At 41.1% G+C, this 18,483-nt stretch overlaps 2 protein-coding genes across 2 annotated transcripts in view; one reads left to right on the top strand and one right to left on the bottom strand.

The window, feature by feature from the left end:
• Positions 1-13,312, top strand: part of CDAN1 (codanin 1) — a 34,175-nt gene extending 20,863 nt beyond the window's left edge. The window contains exons 19-28 of the mRNA XM_056492299.1: positions 506-609; positions 1,965-2,114; positions 2,516-2,579; positions 3,069-3,147; positions 4,123-4,280; positions 5,226-5,333; positions 5,705-5,768; positions 6,866-7,068; positions 7,766-7,873; positions 8,635-13,312. Coding sequence (XP_056348274.1) covers positions 506-609; positions 1,965-2,114; positions 2,516-2,579; positions 3,069-3,147; positions 4,123-4,280; positions 5,226-5,333; positions 5,705-5,768; positions 6,866-7,068; positions 7,766-7,873; positions 8,635-8,760 — 1,164 coding nt within the window. The 3' untranslated portion in view covers positions 8,761-13,312. The remainder of the gene's footprint in view (positions 1-505; positions 610-1,964; positions 2,115-2,515; positions 2,580-3,068; positions 3,148-4,122; positions 4,281-5,225; positions 5,334-5,704; positions 5,769-6,865; positions 7,069-7,765; positions 7,874-8,634) is intronic.
• The window catches only part of STARD9 (StAR related lipid transfer domain containing 9), a 91,575-nt gene continuing 84,973 nt past the window's right edge, over positions 11,882-18,483 (bottom strand). The window contains exons 27-34 of the mRNA XM_056492298.1: positions 18,260-18,406; positions 17,530-17,635; positions 16,789-16,931; positions 16,486-16,550; positions 16,193-16,398; positions 15,786-15,865; positions 15,234-15,392; positions 11,882-14,208 (exon numbers count right to left, since the gene is read on the bottom strand). Of these exons, the coding sequence (XP_056348273.1) occupies positions 14,107-14,208; positions 15,234-15,392; positions 15,786-15,865; positions 16,193-16,398; positions 16,486-16,550; positions 16,789-16,931; positions 17,530-17,635; positions 18,260-18,406 (1,008 nt within the window). The 3' untranslated portion in view covers positions 11,882-14,106. The remainder of the gene's footprint in view (positions 14,209-15,233; positions 15,393-15,785; positions 15,866-16,192; positions 16,399-16,485; positions 16,551-16,788; positions 16,932-17,529; positions 17,636-18,259; positions 18,407-18,483) is intronic.

Here is an 18,483-nt window from a genome sequence, read left to right as displayed (position 1 = left end):
CAGTCATGTGGCTGGGATACAGTGTGGGTGCTGAAATCCAGATAACCTCAGTAAACATTCTTGCAATTGGAACAACTAGTCTTAAGTTATCTGTTTCCCACTTCTTTAACATAAAAAAATGTTGGTATGTTTCTCATACTTTGTTTTGGTTAGATTGTAGCCATGCTTTCCACTGGAAGAAGGACCTGTGTAGGAGCCTACAGGATTACCAGACTGATTAAAAGGGCTTGTTCTTCCCAAAACAAACCCTGTGTGGTGACTTACTACTAGTAAACACTGTCAGAACTCTCCCATCTCCTTCACAGATCTTTTGTAGCTTCAGAAACCCTGATAATGAGCTTTGCGTTAAGTGATTAGAAGGGAATAAGGAGTAAAACTGGAAGGTTTTGTGGAGGCAAATTGTCTTTTAATACATCTCCAGATGGTAGTTCTGTCCATTCCTGTGTTGGTGAGAGGAGGATCTAGAGGAGTGCTCTAATCAATTGTAGTGCTTTCTGTTGAACAGGTAGATTTGGAACAGGCCTTTTTCCACAACCAGCCTCCTTCCCTACGGAGAACAGTGGAATTTGTGGCAGAGAGGGTGGGATCCAACTGTGTTAAGCACATCAAGTAAGTGCTGGTCACCTGTTCTGTGGCTTAAGAAGTAACTTGACATTATAATTAGGCAAAGAGTTGATCATTTAAACATGCATATGTGGGGGAGAGAAGCTTCCCTGGGGTGTGCTGTATAGCAGAGCATCAAGGCTGTGTAAGACTGTGACCAGCAACATCTGCCATTGTAAAGGGGAATTTGTTTGACATCTGGAGGTCACTTGATCCAAACTCCTGCTCAAAGCAGGCCCAGCTTTCAGGTTAGATTTATTGGCACCTTTTCCAGTTGGAGAAGTTTCCATCTCTTAAGAATGAGGATTCTGCCAGCCTCTTTCTACCATGTTCCAATGCCTAATTTTCCCAGGCTTTGTGGAAAATGTTTCCTTATATTCTGTTAGAATATCCATTGTTCCAGCTTGTGCATATTCCTGTCAATCTTTAGAGGTGCTCTTCCTGTAAGTCTTGTTCTGTCTTCTCTGTAACTTTTCCTTCTCCCTTCAGCGTTTTCTTGTCTCCAGGCTAAGTGAAACTGACTCCCCCTTGTACGTGTGTGCTCCAGCATCCCAGCTATTTAAATTTTTTTTTTCTTTTCTCCTGCAGTTACTCAAATTGTCAATGGCTTTCTTGTCCTGAGATCCCAAAGCTGGACACACTACTCCAGATGCAGCCTCACAGTGATGAGGGAAGCAGTAACTTCCCTTGCTTTGCTGGCTGCACTGTTGCTATTGTCAGTATAAGGTTGGCTTTCTTTGGACACTCCTAACTCACTCACCTTGTGTTCTGGGAATCCCTGGGAATCCAGCTTTCTGCAGAGCTGCTCTGTAGCCAGTAGACCCCAGCCTGTACAGCTGCACAGCCAGCCCATTTCTCCCTCCTTTCACAGCCCTCCTGTGTGGCAGCCCTGCCCTGCAGCTCAGGAGCTTCCTCAGAGTTTGCACTGTTCTGTTGTCCAGTTTGCTGAAGCCATTAGATGCTATCAGCCCCTAAGGATTGGTGGTTGTAATGGGCAGCTGCTGACACCTTTGAACTTCTGAGCTATCAGTATGAGCTTCTGAACTATCAATTGAGCATACAAGGGTATTGCTGCCAGAAAGGAGACCTGTAAACAAATAAGTTTTTAGTGAAACCTAAAGGCTTTTGACTTCTGAGTCTTAGTACTATTTTGGTGTCTTCATTGCTGTTTCCTTCCGTACATACAGAACAAGGAGATGATACTGTACTAAATGCAGCACAATTGATTTGCTTTTAGCAGAGTGACTTACTGCATTTGAGATGGGTATCCCCCTAAATTGGGAAGAAGAGCTGAGTACAGCTAGTGTGCACTGTTCTTGTATTGATTTCAGTCTGCCTGATTGTTCTTGGTTTTGTTGCAGGGCAACACTGGTAGCAGAGCTAGTTCAAAGGGCTGAAGCCATGTTGCAAGATAAAGTGAAGGAGGAGGATGTTAATCATGACAAACTGCTTGAAGAGGTGTGCACTCATCTGTATGAGGAAGGGGCCCAGGCACTCATCAAAGGCAGAGAGTAAGGAGGAAAAGTTATTTAAATTTGTGCCTTTCCATCTCTTACATCAGAATCTATAAGCCTAATTTAGCTTGGCCTATCATGCTCTGGTAATTATAAGCCATGCCCTCTGCTCTTCTTATGGTGAGTGTCTGCTGTGCCTCCAGCCAATTAATACTGTGTTTGTGAGAGATAATAAAGGTGCTGTGTGTCCTTCTGCATCCAACTCCAAACAGACATCCACTGCAGCTATTGTATTTCCCCTCTTTGGAAAAATGATATTGCAGCTTAGTTGCTTGTAATTGCCCTTTCCTTGTCTTGTTCTTTTAGTCTGATTTATTGCATTGCTACATAATGAACCTCTGAGTGTTGTCCAAGAACCTAGACTAATCCCATGGCACGCTTTCTTCCTTTTCTTGCAGATTTTGTGAGAAAAAAGGTCCTGAGGCAGTAAGGGTGTTGTTGCCAGAAGAGACATCTGCAGCAGTATGTATTTTCCCTAAAACTTATTAAAAGCTTTGACTTTAAGTCTGGATCATTAGCATTTTTTCCATTGCTGCTTCACTTATCCCTTAATAGCTCAGGTCAAGTGAATCTATAGATTGCCTCATGGGAGGACTGAAAGAAAGCTAAGGAGAGTCACTTCTACTGGGCTGCCTTGCATATTCTGGGTAAAGTGATACTCCAGCTCATAGCTGACTAATGAGGCTAGAATGTTATATAAATTGCATTTATCTTGCAATGATAATGCATTTATTTTAGCATCAACTTCCACAAGAGTTGATGAGGTTTGGAAAATTGAAACGGGTCAGTTGTATTGCTCAAACCAGCAGTTTCCATAGAGGAGATGGTGCTCAGTTTAATTGTTGCATTCCAAAATTAAGCTTTTTTTCCTCTAGACTTCCTTCTGAGTTTTCACTGACTGCAGTGCTGTGACTGACAGTAAATCTATCATTTGTTATCATCCCTGTAAAGGTTTTAAGTAGTGCAGAAAGCATTGCTGTTGAACTGGCTACTGAGAAAGCCTGTGGCTGGCTCTCTGCCAACATTGTAGGTAAGTCTTTTTGCCTTGAACTGAAGCTTCTAACCTGTGCATTGTATTTTCTGAGGTCAAGGGACAGACCCTGTTATTAAGTACTTGGTCCTGCTTGTTTTTCTTCTAGTGGAAAGTATGCAGTTTTTCTGTCCCTCCTTGCTTTGGAATAATAGGAATGATTTCTAGCTCTAGGAACCCTCTTTGGGGATCTTTTGGGCTTGGCCCATGGTGGTGATTTTTAGCTATGGAGTCTTGTAGGATGGTGAGAGTAAATGCTGTGGAAATTCTTCTGGAAATGTCATCTAGGCTGAAGTTGTCTTAGCACTTCCAGTGTATACAAACAACTGCTCTCTCAAACCACCTTATGGTTCACATGTACAGAGTGTTTATGAAATCTGTGAAACAAACATTTCTAGGACTGTGTTTCTGTAGGCTGAAGACAAAGCTAGTCCTTTTATTCTGTAATACTGCTCTGGCAACTCTTCAGAGTCTCTGAAAATCCATTTTTTCAAGAAGTTGTGCCAAAAGCCTGGGGAAGAATGTCCAAGTACCATTTGCAGCCACAGGAGTTTAGTGTTTTGGATGGTGATCAAAATGTATTTTGGTAGAAGACATATGGCTTTTATGGGCACAGTGGTTGAACTGGTATGATCACACTGAATCAGCTTTCTACTTAGGCATTGCCTTCTGGCTTAGCTACTGTGTTAAACTCATGGAAATATTTTTATGGGAAGTAAGATGAGTTGCCAGTGGTACCTGGCAGTGATGATTGGCTGCCTTCTACAGCTGTGGGTTAGCACACCCTCTCCACATCTGCCTCTGCATGTCAAATATAGTGGGGGGTCAGAGAGAGGGGTTTGAAAATGTAAACTGCCTTTTTTCCTTATTCACTGTGGCCCTTGGAATGAGAGGCTAAGAGTGTTTGTAAGTGAATCTCTGCTTCAGTGGAGACAAAAACTGAAGCAGACAGGATTTGTTCTCTATTCTCCATAGCACTCATCAAAAGGGAAGTGAAAGCAACCTTCAACAGAATGCTGAAAGTCCCAGGATTTCCCTTGCCAGGTGTGGATGCTCTGGAGTTGAGAAGGGACTGTCCTCCAGGCTGTCAGCACTGTGCTCCATTTCCCTCCCAGATGATCAATGAGATTAAGGTACACAGTATTCACTTCCTGGCTTGCCTTTCTGTTTTTCACATTGGTATTTTTTGTGATGTGTTTTTATTGTTATTTTGTGGGGTTTTGTTTGTTTGTTTGGGGTTTTTTTAAGAGAATGTTCTGGTTCTGAGGAGGTGGCTGTGGGGAGTGCTTAGGAAGCAGATGGAAAGTTCTCAGGTTTTTTCAACTCCTGCTTGCTGTGTCTAGATCACAGTTCCCTGTTAGGAGTGCTATCTCAAATACAAGATTTCAGGTAGCATGGCAAGTGTGGCCTTTTTTATATGAGTAGGATGGAAACCACAGTGTGGACACCATGGTATTGTGCACAATTTTGCAATCATTTAACCCTATGTACCCCATAAGAAAAAGAGTTCTGAACACCTCACTTTTTCACCGTTATGTATTCTGCCTATGTGTTTTGCAGCTGTTTGTCTGCTTGACAGATGAGTAATGCTGGTTGTCACTGTCATTGCTTTCCCAGCAGTTGTGTGAAAATGAGTTCACATCCTTTAATGCTTTCTTGCTTGTGCTAAAATAAAAAAAAAAAAGGAGGGTAAGTTGTGCGAGGCAACCTCAGCACTGAAGCTTCCCTGACAGTATAATGGCTCTGGATTTCTGTAGCATTTCTACCCTGAACTTGCTTGCTGTGCTGTCAAATTTACCTAGAGCTTTCAGTGCTAGTACTTTTGAGGAAGATGAATTTATTGCCATTATTGAATTTTACTTAATAACATTAGTGACGACTGTGCTAGAAAATGAGATCTTGGTAAGGTTGTGAAAAATCAGCTTCAATCAGTCTTATTAAATGTATATACCAACTTAGGTTCTGGTTTTAATGAGGACCCAAGAACTATTTATGAACTGTTCTTTCTCAGGTCCAAGGATCTGTTTGTGAAAGAGCAGGATACTAATGTGTGTGCTACTGTTGTCTTTCTCTTCAAGTATGTGCTCTGTGTTGCTGTGGGCCCACGGGAGGAGGGTGAAGTGGTTGACTACGTGTGGCTGGAGTCCTTGCTGGGAAGGTTGAGTCAGACACTTCGATGCAGAAAGGTAAAAGATGTAAAAAAGCAACAAAAACCCCCCCTTTGAGTCACTTTGGGCTGTCTTGATGTCTGTAAACTTTTTAATTTGCCTTGCCTTACAGCTGAGTTCAGTTGAGGGGCTTTTATTTGAGCTCAAATGTGGCAATGTTACACTGCATTTTTTTACACTGTGTAGATCTGCTTGTTACTTCAGTTTGCCTTTGTGAATCCCCTTTTTATAGATGACATTTCAGTCTTTAGTGGTCTCCTCACTGCACCTCTGTGCTTCTTGCTGCTAAATTGCCTACTCTTCTCAGATTTTTTTTATCCCTTGTGAAGCCTGTTTTGTCCAGTCTGCTGTATGGAGAGAAAACAGAGGGTTTTTTTTGTATTTTCCAGTTCATGTGTCCCACAGCAGAACAGCAGCTGGCCAAGTGCACGGTTGAGTTGGCTTCTTTGCTGGGTGAGTTATGATAAGCTATTTAAGACTGAAATCTGTTATTACAGTTCTCTTAGATCCTTGAGGTCAGACAGTTAAGAGCTCATGGATATTTAATTCTCTTTGGTGTCACTGAGTCTGCAGATTTTTCTGTCAATTTGGGTGGTTGTTCTTATTTCCTCTTACATTTTGCAAAACAGAATTGTACAGTGACTAACCACCCCTCTGATCTGTTTCACATCTCTGTTGTTTTTTATTTATTGACACCTTCAGTTAAATATGGAATGTTTTCCAGTATTTCTGCTTATGAAAAATTGTGGTTGAGTTTGGGCTTTTTTTCCTAAAAGTAAGGGACTTTCCAATAAAATATGTTTTATAGCTTTTTTATGGAAAGAATGGAAGTAACTTGTTTTCTGTGTATTATGATTCCTGCAAACATTTTCAGTTTGTTTTTTTTTTTTTTCTCTTGCTCTGATGTTCTCTCGTTCAGTTTTTATCTGAGCAGGAGCTTATGATCTCAATGCAGGTGTTTTCTTCATGGACATGGTGTTTTCTTCTAATTTTGTGGGTTTAGAACCACCTTTAGAAGTTTTATTCATAATTTGTTTTTTCAGAAGGCAGTTCACTTCTGAATATTTTGAAATTTATTCTGGGGGCAGCAGTGTCAAGCTGTCCTGTTCCATTAGACTGTACCAAGGAAGAACTGGTATCTTCTGTTTATGTTCATCTGCAGTTAAGCACTGTTCAGCTTTACTTTCACTTGTGTGAAGTCATGTAACTCTGCCTATAGTCTAAACTATGGGCAACTGTTCAGTTTGTCTATAGACTTAAATGTTTAACTCTTTAATGTGTTACTCTAACACCTAGGTTCTCTTTGACTAAATATTAGGCTGACTTTCAGGGCTATATTCTAACCAATTGGTGTTCTTTGTCTGAGATATAAATCTCTCCCTATGTCGTACTGTCTGTATAGTTTCAAAGCTCATAATTTTCTGTATTTCCAAACTCCAGTCCTCTTAGGTTCACTGGTTTGTACTCCCTAAATGTGCTGCTGAACCAAGATGATGACTATAAAAGGAAATAATGGAGCTATAGGAGTTCATTATTCATCCTTTACTTAGTTTCAGATCGTGTTCCTCTGAGTCTTGGGATCAAATCCCCAGAGAAGAGCCCTGAGAGGCTGCGTGGAAAGAACGATCCCACCTCCGGCCTCCTAAAACTGCTTTTCTCCATCTGGAAGGAGGACTTTGGGACATCTGTGCCTGTGCAGCTGATCTTCAGCAAGAAGAACATTGGTTATCTCACAGAAGCTAAGCAGAGGGAGGTGAGGCTCATTGTGATGTGTGGAGCAGGCTGGCACTGGTGTAGGAATTCTGCAGCCCACAGTGCTCACTGGTGACTGAGGCCAGTGGGGTTTGGCCACTGCTGGCCTTGTTCCTGCAGGGCAGTGAAAGAGAGGGATGTGTACAGGGCTTCTCCTGGGCTCGTGCCTGCCTGGGGGGCTCTGGGGAAGGCAGCTGTGGTTAGGAGCCAATGGCAAGATGGCCCATTTGGCCTGGGATGTTGCAAGGACTGGACACACTGACTGTCATCAGTTGCATTCTTGTGTCTTTTATCAGCTTGCATTTCAGTGTGTGTGTTGCTGTTACAAGCACCCCAACAAAAGCTGCAAATCACCCTGTTTATTTTCAGGCTAAACCCAGCTTATTTCAGAAGTCAAATATTTTTTCACGCTGTTCTTGATCAGGCAGGAAATAAATTCTTGGTATGTTTATAAACTCAGAATTTTGAGGCTTCATGACAGGATACAATCAATAATCAATACAATACAACCAAAGGAATTCTGTTCACTCTTTTTGGATGTTGCTCTTGTCCTCATTGTCACACACAGATAGATAATGTGCTTGCTCCTTTTCTCCATGTTCTGATCCAAAAAGAAAAGTGTGAATTATGCATGGATAAAGAAACAAGCACACAATCCATATCTTTTTGAGTTGTTGATATATTCTTCTCTTGTGCAGTGGGATTTGTTCCTATTCTTGCTTCATGGTCTTACAGAACATAAACTAATGAGAACTAGTGAAATCCAGAGTTGCCTGCACAGCCTTGAAGAGCTCCCTTGGCCCTCAGTAAGTAATTAGATGTGCATGAACAATAAGTGAAATAAAAAGTAAAGCTATATAAACAGACAATCCTTGTATTTCTGTTTTCTATAGATAAGGCCCATAACCTTCCCATCTGTTTTCCTGCTTAATGCAAAGGAAGGACTGTTTTCCAACAGGCTTGTTTCTGTTGCTAGTGTTTGGCTGAAAACTGTACTTGTGTGAATCCAACATTGCCCATGCAGTGGAAACATTTCCAAGAAAATTGTAAAATGGTTTGGAGACCAGCTGGCTCAGTTTCAAGCTCTCAGTTCTAGCCTGGGTGTGCTTGCTGCCTTCCAGCTGAGAATGTTGTGTTGGGAAGGGTCTTAACTGACCAGTCCTGCACTTAAATCCCTGTGCCCCCTCACACTGCCTGTGTGAGAGCAGTTAGAATGTTCTAGAGGAGTCTCACAATTCTGGCCACAATCAAAATGTAGCAATCCACATAAATGCCTTATCCATAAAATGGACAGGATTCCAAGGCTGGTGAGCACTTGCATGTTGGAGCTGATTTAACCATTTAAATTGTGGCAGAGATCTTGTCTGGGAAGGGTGTGGGGATCAGAGGGGAGACTGAGCATGTCTGCAGGCCTTCATCATTGCAGTCAATTCTATAGTTCATCTAGATTTTTGCACTGGGAAACCATCAACATGTTTAACCTTGTAAAGTTCTTTATGGAAAAATTGAGTCAGCCTCTTTTGATTACATGACTAAGCGTTCTCTGGTTTGTATCTTTTTGTTACAGAATTTTGTAAAAGACCTGAAAAGGCTGTCCCGAGTATTTGTATCAGAGCATCAGATAGAGAAGCCAAGGACTAACCCTTGTGAGCTGACCAGACAATCTCTAGCCACTGTGACCACACAAAGTTAGCAGAGGTGGAGTGGACTCTGTGGACAAAAATTACTAATGAAGATGCAAATGGAATTTTCAGTGTTTCTGAAAGGATTGGGAGCTCTTTGCTGGGAGTACGCTGAAGATAAGAGGTCACTTTGTGCAAAACCTGCACTGGGCTTTCTGTCATGGTGACTCTGCTGAAGGATTTACATCAGCACATGGATCTCCAAGTCAAAAGCCTTTTTTAAGCACCTTGATTGTATCTCAGAGCAGCTGTTCCTTGGACTCAGAGACACTTTTTGTATTTGTGCCACAACAGGCTATGACCAAACCCAGGAATCAACTCAAGTTACTTTGTGATCAGAGAGATGGTTTCTGGGTGGCTGTCTCTTAACTCAATGTGACTTCTCATGTTGTCCTTTAACAAAGCCTTTACAGTCAGGGGAAGGAGGAGGTGAACCTATATGACACAGAGATGTGCCTATATTTATTTTTCATTGTAAGCTCAGTGTGGAAGGTTTGATTTTAATTTTTTAAGACAAATTTTAAAAGTTAAACCATATTAAATAAATCCACTAGACCACTGATGGCATTGTTCCTAAAGGATGTAGATGCTTAAGTGTTTTTCCATCTCTTGGAAACAGAACTTGTAATTTCCGAGGGCTTTAATAGAAATAAGGGATAAAATATCTGTTTATATTTTTTACTGAAGACAGTATTTTTAAGACACTTTTTATACTTGTGAACATAAATGGCATCTTGCTGCTATTCACTGGTTTTTTAATAATTTTTCTTGCCTTGAGTTTGAGTTTTACCAGCCAGGAAGTGCTGCAGCAAGAGAATTACAGCCTGGAAGAGCAGTCAAAGTAGTGAAGAAGCACTGTGATGTTCCCTGGAGAGTGAGTTTTGAAAGGGGCCTGTTTCTTGGAGGACAGTGGGCATTTTCTGCCCTTACAGACATATTGTCACCAAGAGCATGACCTCCTGTTCACTCCCTTCTCCCCAAGTATTTCCTTGAACTGAGGTTTGGGGCAGGGACTGCTGGTGAGTAGCAGAGTATGTTTAGGTGCTCATCAGTTGTCTCATGGGATTGCCTGCCTCTGCCCCAAAGCAGTGAGGACATTATTTCCTCTTGTCTGTGGGTGTCCTAATAGTGTAGGTTTTTCCAGAAAGCAAGTTCTGTGTTATATGAAAACAGCCTCTGGACAAGGTGAAGCCCAGGGCTCTTTAGCTTGCTAATTAACTAACCTCCTCCCTGTATAAGGTGAGAAAAGGTAACATCTTGGAGTTAGTGATTCAAGAAAAACTGCAGACAGGACTACTACTACTACATTAGGTAGTACTACTACAGAACTACTACAGTTCATAAGGTAGAACTGTGGCTTCTGTTAAAATATGTGATACAGAAAGAGAAATCATAGAGACACATTAGTGTCTGAACTATATTGTAATTTTTCGTGTCGTGTTTACTAAGCGCTGTATTGAAAAATTTGGCAGGTTCCACCTGCATTCCTCTTCTTAGGGATTTTCTGATGTGAATGAAAGAGTCCCCAAAAGTAGGCATGCTGCAGTACAAATGGAACAACTTTATACAGATGGAAGAGCAAGTACACCATATTATGCCATACCTGCTCCCTGAGGTTAAGTATTAGGCCATGTTTACTGCAGATCTCATTTGAAATTGTTATAATAAACATTATTAAATGTCTTGTCTTGTGTTCAAGCTGTCAGTATAGAACCTCTTCATACTAGGCTAAAGAAAAAAAAGGGTACCTTGCCACAAAGCATGGGGCTGAGAAAGTGCAGTACAGACCTCCTGTCTGGCTTGTCGAGCTTCTGATGAAATAGAAATCTATTTTGTTGGGTAAGGGAGGGCAGGGTGGTGGAAGGGGAAGAAGCTGGAATCCATAAGAGTTTAAAAAAAAGGTGCTCCTGGTTCTGACATGGATTTTATTTGGGTATCATAAAAGTGTTTGCATAGATATAATGGCCACAGGTGTTATTATGAACTCAGCATACTGGAATTATCCTTCTCTAATACATCGTGTTTGGAAGTTTTTCTTTAAAAGGTGACCAAGCCCCAGGAGCAGTTTCCAGCAGCCAGAGAACACAGTTGTGCCCTATGGGCAGAAGACACTTCTACAGTGGGACCCAGCAGGTAAGAAACACCTCTGTATCTGTGTTCTTATCACTTAATGCAGTGGTGCTGGTCCTTGGGCATCCCAGGCACATTTACTTGTAAAACCAGACAACCCCACTCTGTGGCCAAAGCACAGGGGCAGTTGTGGAGCACAGGTTTTCTGCCTGTGGACACTTGGACACCTGCAGCCCCCAGGGCTAGTGGCCCTCTCTCAGAGCCAGTCCCTTGGGCATTGTCCCTCTGTCCTGGGCACTGGTGCCAGAGGTGCTGCAGGCAGGAGAGCAGGAGCTCACTGAAAACCAGCTCTGAGGGTGTGGCCTTTCTTCTGCCAGTCTTTCCTATTGTAAACTCACAGGTTTCAAAAGAGAATTAGGAAAAACGGTGTTACATTAACTTCCTTCTGAATGTGCTGGTCTGGGGAGTTGCGTAACAGGACTGGGGAAGAAGCTCCACCCAACTGTCTTTTTTTTTTTAAATAACCAAACAAAAAACCCCCTTTACTTGGAGAAAGCACTGTCACAGAACCCGAATTTAAGCAGGGACTGGCTTCCTGATTATTGTGCCAAAAGTTTGTATTCCATGCCCATTCCTCAGCAGGTAAGTAGGAGTCCTACATCTGTTATCACAAACTTGTGTCTTTGTTTTTTTTCTACCCAGCATAGTTCCATAGATGGGTATCTTAGCTGGAGCACAATAAGGTGGGGCACACTTTCTTGTGTAGAAAATACCATTTATTGTGGATATGAAAATAGCAACCTTGATTTAGGAGCAGAGATGCAACCCTAGGTGGTACAATACAATTGGTTTGATCATCTGCTGCTCAGCAGTAACTTACAGGAAGTTGTTTTTTGCCTGTTTTAGATTACCAAATTTGATATCTGCTGGGCCTGTCTTCCTTCCAAACAAACCAATGCCATACATTAGCAAGTACCATAAAATGTTGTATTTGCAAAAGAAAACATTCATATAAATAGGCTTTTTAGTATCAATTGAAGATTGTATTAAAAAAAAGTTACATTAAGTCAATACAGATAAAAATAAAACTTAGCTTTGATAGCATATAAAAACGCTTCAAACCAAGCATATATAAATAACTTAATTTGTAAACGTAGAAAAAAAAATATTAAGTATATATAAAAATAAACATCTGATGCACTGTACAATAAGACACTATCCTTCATAGGCACTGGCATCGTTGATCAACAGGAATCCCCCGAGATGTTTTTCCTACAAAAACTGCTTTATCACTAGTGCCGTGTCCAAAATCAAAGAGAAAAAAAGCAAAGCACTGAGCAAATCTGTAGTGAGTTGTATGAAGACCTCCCCTACCTCCTCTGGAAAGCTATGGAAGCAGCACTGGGGACAGAGCCAATATCCCATGCTGCTGGTTCTGCTAATTTTTCCTGGGGCTTTACTATACTGCCTTGTTTGCTCTTCCTTCTGAGTTTCCACTGAAGGGAGGACGTTGACACATTGCAAATCTGGAAATCTGTCATTTTGCTCAGTTGGAGAAAACTCTGTGACAAGTTACCCATTTTCCTTGAGGGGCTGTGTAAGAGGTGTGATGCTCAAGTGAACCATGCTGTGGCTCAGGTTTTTAGCAAAAGGCTGTGCCTCACCAAAAAAAGAACACTAATATATTGGTGCTGAAATTGCAACCATGACTGGCCAAAGATGAAACAAAGCAAATTTGTGAGTGAAAGGTTTGGTTTTCCTCTGTGATCTAGTTTGAGGAAGAAACCTTGGGTGGGTATGTATCAAAACTGTTATTTTCTTAAGTATCAATTTAAAATAGCTATTGTCTTTTTACTTAAAACTCACTACATTAGTAACAGGAAGTAACATAGAAGCTGAGAGCCAAAATTACATCTGTGCAAAGATAAAAGTAGATCTTGGCTCTTGAACTCAAAGGTGGGAAGTGCAGCTAACTTCACCATGTGCTGGGAAAATGCACCTTGTACTGAAAGTAACTGTGTTAAAGTAGCAGGCACTGACTGCAGTAGGGTGGATGCTCAAGTACACATTTCACTTGACAAATTCAAAGTGCAAGAGCTTCTTGAACAACGTGGGCTTTTTTTTTTAGCTAGTGAAAGCATAACATAGCAGCTTTTATTGCTTAGATATATCTAAAGTGATTCTGTACTGTTGTGCTGAAGAATTGAATGAAGTTATTTGGATATTTGAGGTGGTTGTGTTTTTGTTTAAATCTAGAAATATGTGAACCAGCTAAGGACTGTGTTGAGCCAACATGTAAAGCCTGACAGCAGGATTGTTGGACTAAGTGCTGCAGAAGTCCCATGAGGTCATTGAATGGGAAGAGTCTGTATTAGCTGCAGTGAGACAGCTGGTCACATTATGAACAAAGAAATGCAGTAAGACCAGCTTGTATTTTCAGCTCCTAATGCATTTGGGTGAAAGTGTAGAAGGGCTGATGGAAAAAGCCAATACTCCTACTTGCAGGATTTAAATTCTAGAAACAAGCTGATTACTGAGTATTTACCTATCCATGACAGTGCCACTGTGTAGAAGGATTTGGTTTCTTTGTTTCAAAGCACCTGATTCTGCAGTACAGTAAAACTGTGTCCTGAGGTATGGTGGTGTCCACTGATGCTGCATAGTGTAGTGGCAATCTGAAACACCTTACACTGGCTGCAGGCAGTCAGCAATTACATGAAAGAATCTATCCAGGGTGTAGGATGACTAGTGAATATTGCACTGCTTTGACTTCCCTCTTCAAGGGTAAGGGAACAAGCAGCCAGCTCAGATAAATGATCTATCTACACAGTCAGGAATTCTGCATTTGGTACTTATCGTTAGAAAGTGGCTTTGCAGCTCTGCTCAAGAGCTTGTAAAAGGTCTCAAGCCATACACATACTGCTTGCAGCCTAAACTTACTTAAAGAAAGAAATTGATCTCTGAAGCTGCTTGGAAACAGGAGTTAGGTAATACACTCTAAGATTCTGGTTATTGTAAAGCAGAGTGTCTGCCTCTGCTCTTTATAGAGCAGCACACCTTTCTTCTCTTCTATGGATGTTTTCCACTGTTTCCAGGAGGAGAAGTTCCCAACTAAACTTGCTGCGTTTCTTATAAGCGGTGTTGGCTAAAACAAATGATCCTTTTCTCTCACTGTATTCCATGTGGTCCATCAGGCTTGGTGGTGGCTGCCTCAGCAGCAGCATTTTCCATGACCCTTGTGACACCTGTGTGTCCCTGTGAGCTGTCAGGGGCTCTGTGCTGCAGCACTAAGCAGAGAGCAGGTGAGCCAGCCGAGCAATCACCAGGGGCTGCCTCTTGGCCAAGGAGCTCAGGAGCCTGGCAGGGATGGCTGGGGCACCAAGGTCCACCTGCAGGGATTACAGGAAAGGCTGCATGTTGGGTTTGTTTTGAACAGAACACTTCCCCAGTCTGGAGTAGCTCTGATGTAATGTGTTAGGCACAGAAGTAGTTAACAGCCAACTGCCATCATTTCTGTGTGGTTTGTATCTTCCCAATACTCCACAGACTTCCAGAATTTTCTATTTGATGTTGATTCTAGCAGGTATGACCCACATTGCTTTTGAGTTTGAGCTTGGATTAAAGTTTACTAGTTTGAGACATACAGTGTTACTGAAAATGTATATGTATACACTAAAGGACAGTATAAAAATTTTAAATGCACATATATATACTTCACCTATGCATTGTAAAATGCATGTGCTAATTAAGGGTATGTTTTTAAGAATATCATTAAGTTTTAAATAGATGAGTTTAAATGGCATTTATGTCTCCATAAGCATTTAAATAAATTTTACACATTAAGGCATGTTCTTTTGGACATTTTTAAACACTTAGTAGCCCTGTTTCAGAGCCTCCTTTTCAAATTAGTCTAAAAATGGATGATAAGATTATAATTTTCTTATTCTTAATTGGAGTCCTAATCTTGACTTCTCTTTTGTATCTATTGAGTGTGAAGAATTAATGACTTTGTTTAGAAAAATGCACCAAGTATTTTCAGGGGTTTTGAAAATGGTATAACCCAAGGTGGACTTCCTGTGTCCACAGCAAGGCAAAAATGCAAACAAGACTCCCCATGTTGGCTCACCACATGAGAACACAACACATACTAAAATTGCTAATAAACTTTTACAGAAGAACTTGATATCCAAGGAAGCAGCCTTGAACACTGTAAAAGCTTGGGAACATGTGCTTAAACACAATCCTACTAAGAGTCTCTGCATTGAGAAGTGTGAAAGAGGTGACTTTGTGGTCACTTCATAAGGTTCATGGAGCATAGCATAAGGATTGTAATTTTTGTTGCTTACTGGCTCTTAAGTATTCTGCTGTGTAAGAGCTTTTTGCTTCACAGTTGGACATACAGAAAAATCCTTACCTGTGCCATGTAAATAACTCTGGTGATCTCTCTTCCATTCACTATGTCAGGTTCCAGTATCCAAGCACTTGGCAAAATTTCCCCTCTCACTGCTTCTTTACAAGGGTGAGGCATGGATGCATCATAGACAGACTGAATAGCCAGGACAGACAAGTTCTCCTGCACATGACAAGGTGTAAAGGTGACAATTTGAAAAATTTTATGCATATAGCAATGTTTTCTACATGCCATGAGGCATATTTCTCACATTACTTAAAAGAGTAGTATTTTTTCATGTTATCTATTAAACATGTTTTTTGTCAAAATCCTTTGTGTTTGCAACCAGAATATACTGTGTGACACTTGTGTTACTGCCTGATGGACCTTGGCTGGCAATTGTCACTCACGACAGGGTTTTACACAAAATTCACTTGTGTGATACTGGCATGGCTTTCCTTTCTGTGCACTGGCACTTCTGCAGATATAAAGATTGACTTCTTTCTCTCCTTTATCCTTGAATCAGAATATCAGAACAACTCCTCCTCTGTGCTGCAGACAGAATGTTTACTTTACCTCTTTGGCTTCTACAGTAATGCAGCAGAAATCCCGGGGCTGCTTTAGGTAACATAGGGAGGTGTCAGTCACTAAATATACTGGGGAAAAAAATAAGAAAGGGAAATTAGACTTTGACAACTTCAACATGGGACAATTTCCCCCACCATTATAATATATAATTTAAAATGCTTTTTCAAGCCACCTCAGGTTTCTTTTTACTTTCAAACCACTATCTCTAGCTGCACTTCTCAGCAAGATGTGTTTAATATCAGCCTTGGAAAAGTCAAAGTTGAAGCTCCCATATTAAATAATGAAATTGTTTATTTACACCTGAAGAAATGGAACAGGATGTCTTTAACTTTCTTCCTGGCTGCCTACATCCAGAAGTGTTGGTGATTGTCATCTGCTAGTGTGAGGATGCTCACCTAGGTGAATGTGGCTGGTCACCTTCTTGTGTATTCGAGCTGTATTGATAGAGCTGTCGTAGAGGTGCCTTTTGCCAGGATCTCTCACCAGTCCCCACACACAGGGAAGAGGTCTTTCTATCACTCCTGCTCCCAGAAATCCATGCCTTGTTGCTGAAGGGAAGACTTTGTAGTACACCTGCACCTCTTCTTCTGTACACTGATATCTGTCAAAGGCAAACAAAAGGTACTTGCCCACAAGGGGACCAGGTACAGAGAAAGGCTCCCCTTACACAGACCTGCCATGAACTTACTTCCACCCAGCTGCTGCTTGGCACGTGTAGAGGTTCCTCAGGTTGTGAGAGCATGCTGCCATTACCTTAGAAAACAATGACAAATGACACCAGCTTCACTCAAGCATTCCAGCTGACACCCCACACTCTCTTCTGCACCCCACGGCTGCAGCCTGGCTCACTTTTATCCGTCCTTAAAAATTGTTCAGTGTGTGTATCTGTACCTGACAAATAGGTAACTGATGTAGAACAAGACTTGTCCCACCCATTTTTGCTACAACTTCCAGAAGGAATAAGTGAAAACTCTGGTTTTTTTTTACTTACCTCAGTGGTAGCATTAGCTAAGATATGTTTGGATAAATCTTGGTATCCTTTTGTTGAGGAGGAATTGACAGAAATAGTTAATCCATGAGTGAACCTACAGCTGGTGCCACTTGAAGGAAGAGGTGGCTGAATTCCGCTGGCTTCTGCAGGAAATAAAAAAGCCAGAGAAAGAATAAAAAAATTAAAATGTAACTCCACCACTATTCTTAAATTGTAGGGACTTAAACTCTCCACTGGAGCCCCCAGTCCATCTGATCCTAATGAAGGAGTGATAACATCCCTTGCCTAGGCATTCTATGTGTTGTTAATTACACTGCAGTTATATCTTGCAGTACTGAAATTTTAATGGTCATTGCCACATGTAAGAAAATAAGATAATGAAAAATACACAGCCTAACTCTTGAAGCTAAAAATAAGAATTTGATTGCACAATTTTGTACTCATTGGAGATTTGGGCCCCACACTCCTTGCTTCCTTCCTCCATTCAAAATATTATCCTCATATTATCTCAAAAAGCTGTACTTTGATGTTTACCACATCAAAAGACCAACTTCAGAGGAAGCAAATCACCATTTAATATTTCAAGAAATTCTAAGAAAGCTCTGGCTACTGGTTGGTGGTATTTTTCTGAAGTGTAAAGGTAGGGACATCCTTGCAAATTAGATTTTGATTTGCATAAATGACAAATCTCATTAGGCTTTGGGATACAACTCAGAAGAAGCAAATGTATGTTTTACTTACCAAACGTTGAATCCTTGTGCAATTGCTCTAATGTAAAAAGCTGACTATTTCTAACAGCTGAGCGACCTCGAGTGTCTCTTGAAACCAAAGTATTTCCAGAAGAAACCTGATTTAAGAAAGTGCAGAAGTGGGAGCATTCATTTGAAATGGAAAAAATAAACTGTGTTACACAGGCAGTGGAATATTAGTAGCAAATCTGCCTTACAAGGTTGGAAGCCTCTCTTTATCATGAGGCAACCCCTTTGCCTTTCCCCTAGTTATGAAATGATACTTTGACTTGGGAAATTTAGCAAAGCAAGTGTAAGGATGCATGGATGCATACTTCAAAAGTGACTGCAGGAAAGTCCATTTTCACACATGGAAACTCAAGTCAATGCATGCATCCTTCAGGGAGGCACACAGAATATCAGATGTTATCAGATTTATCACAAGGAAAGGCCTGTTGTTTCTAAGAAATTTGACAGATCTCTGATAGTTACATAGGCAGTAGCAACTATCTGACTTTTTATCTATTAATTACAAACAAAAACAACTGAAAAATAAATGTTACTGTCCTTTGCAATTAAATTACAAAAAGTTCACTCACCCCATGTCACCCATCTATGCAAACTTGTCCTGCTTCATAGCTGTGACAGAATTAAAATAATCTCAAAACCATCTCTGTTCTTACATTAGCCTCTGTGCTCGAAGCATCAGGAGACACCAGTCTCACCCAGCAGTGGTTTCTCACCTGCCCCTCCTGGCTACTGAAGTTATTTGCAGTGTATGTGGCAGTATTGCTGCTGTTGTAACCAGATGTTGGGCCAGAGGAGAGGCTGAGGCTGGAGTCTGTACATAAAGTGCTTGTACTTGCAAGAGTCTTCAGTCTTGCTTCTTCCTGTAACACAGTATTGCAAACAAAAAAAGCCCAAATAAACACCCCAGCACTGAAAGTTGAAAGAGGGATTTAAGAAA

This window comes from Oenanthe melanoleuca, chromosome 5 (assembly GCF_029582105.1).
Source record: "Oenanthe melanoleuca isolate GR-GAL-2019-014 chromosome 5, OMel1.0, whole genome shotgun sequence".
Taxonomy (NCBI): Eukaryota; Metazoa; Chordata; class Aves; order Passeriformes; family Muscicapidae; genus Oenanthe; species Oenanthe melanoleuca.
This window is presented reverse-complemented; position numbering and strand designations above follow the sequence as displayed.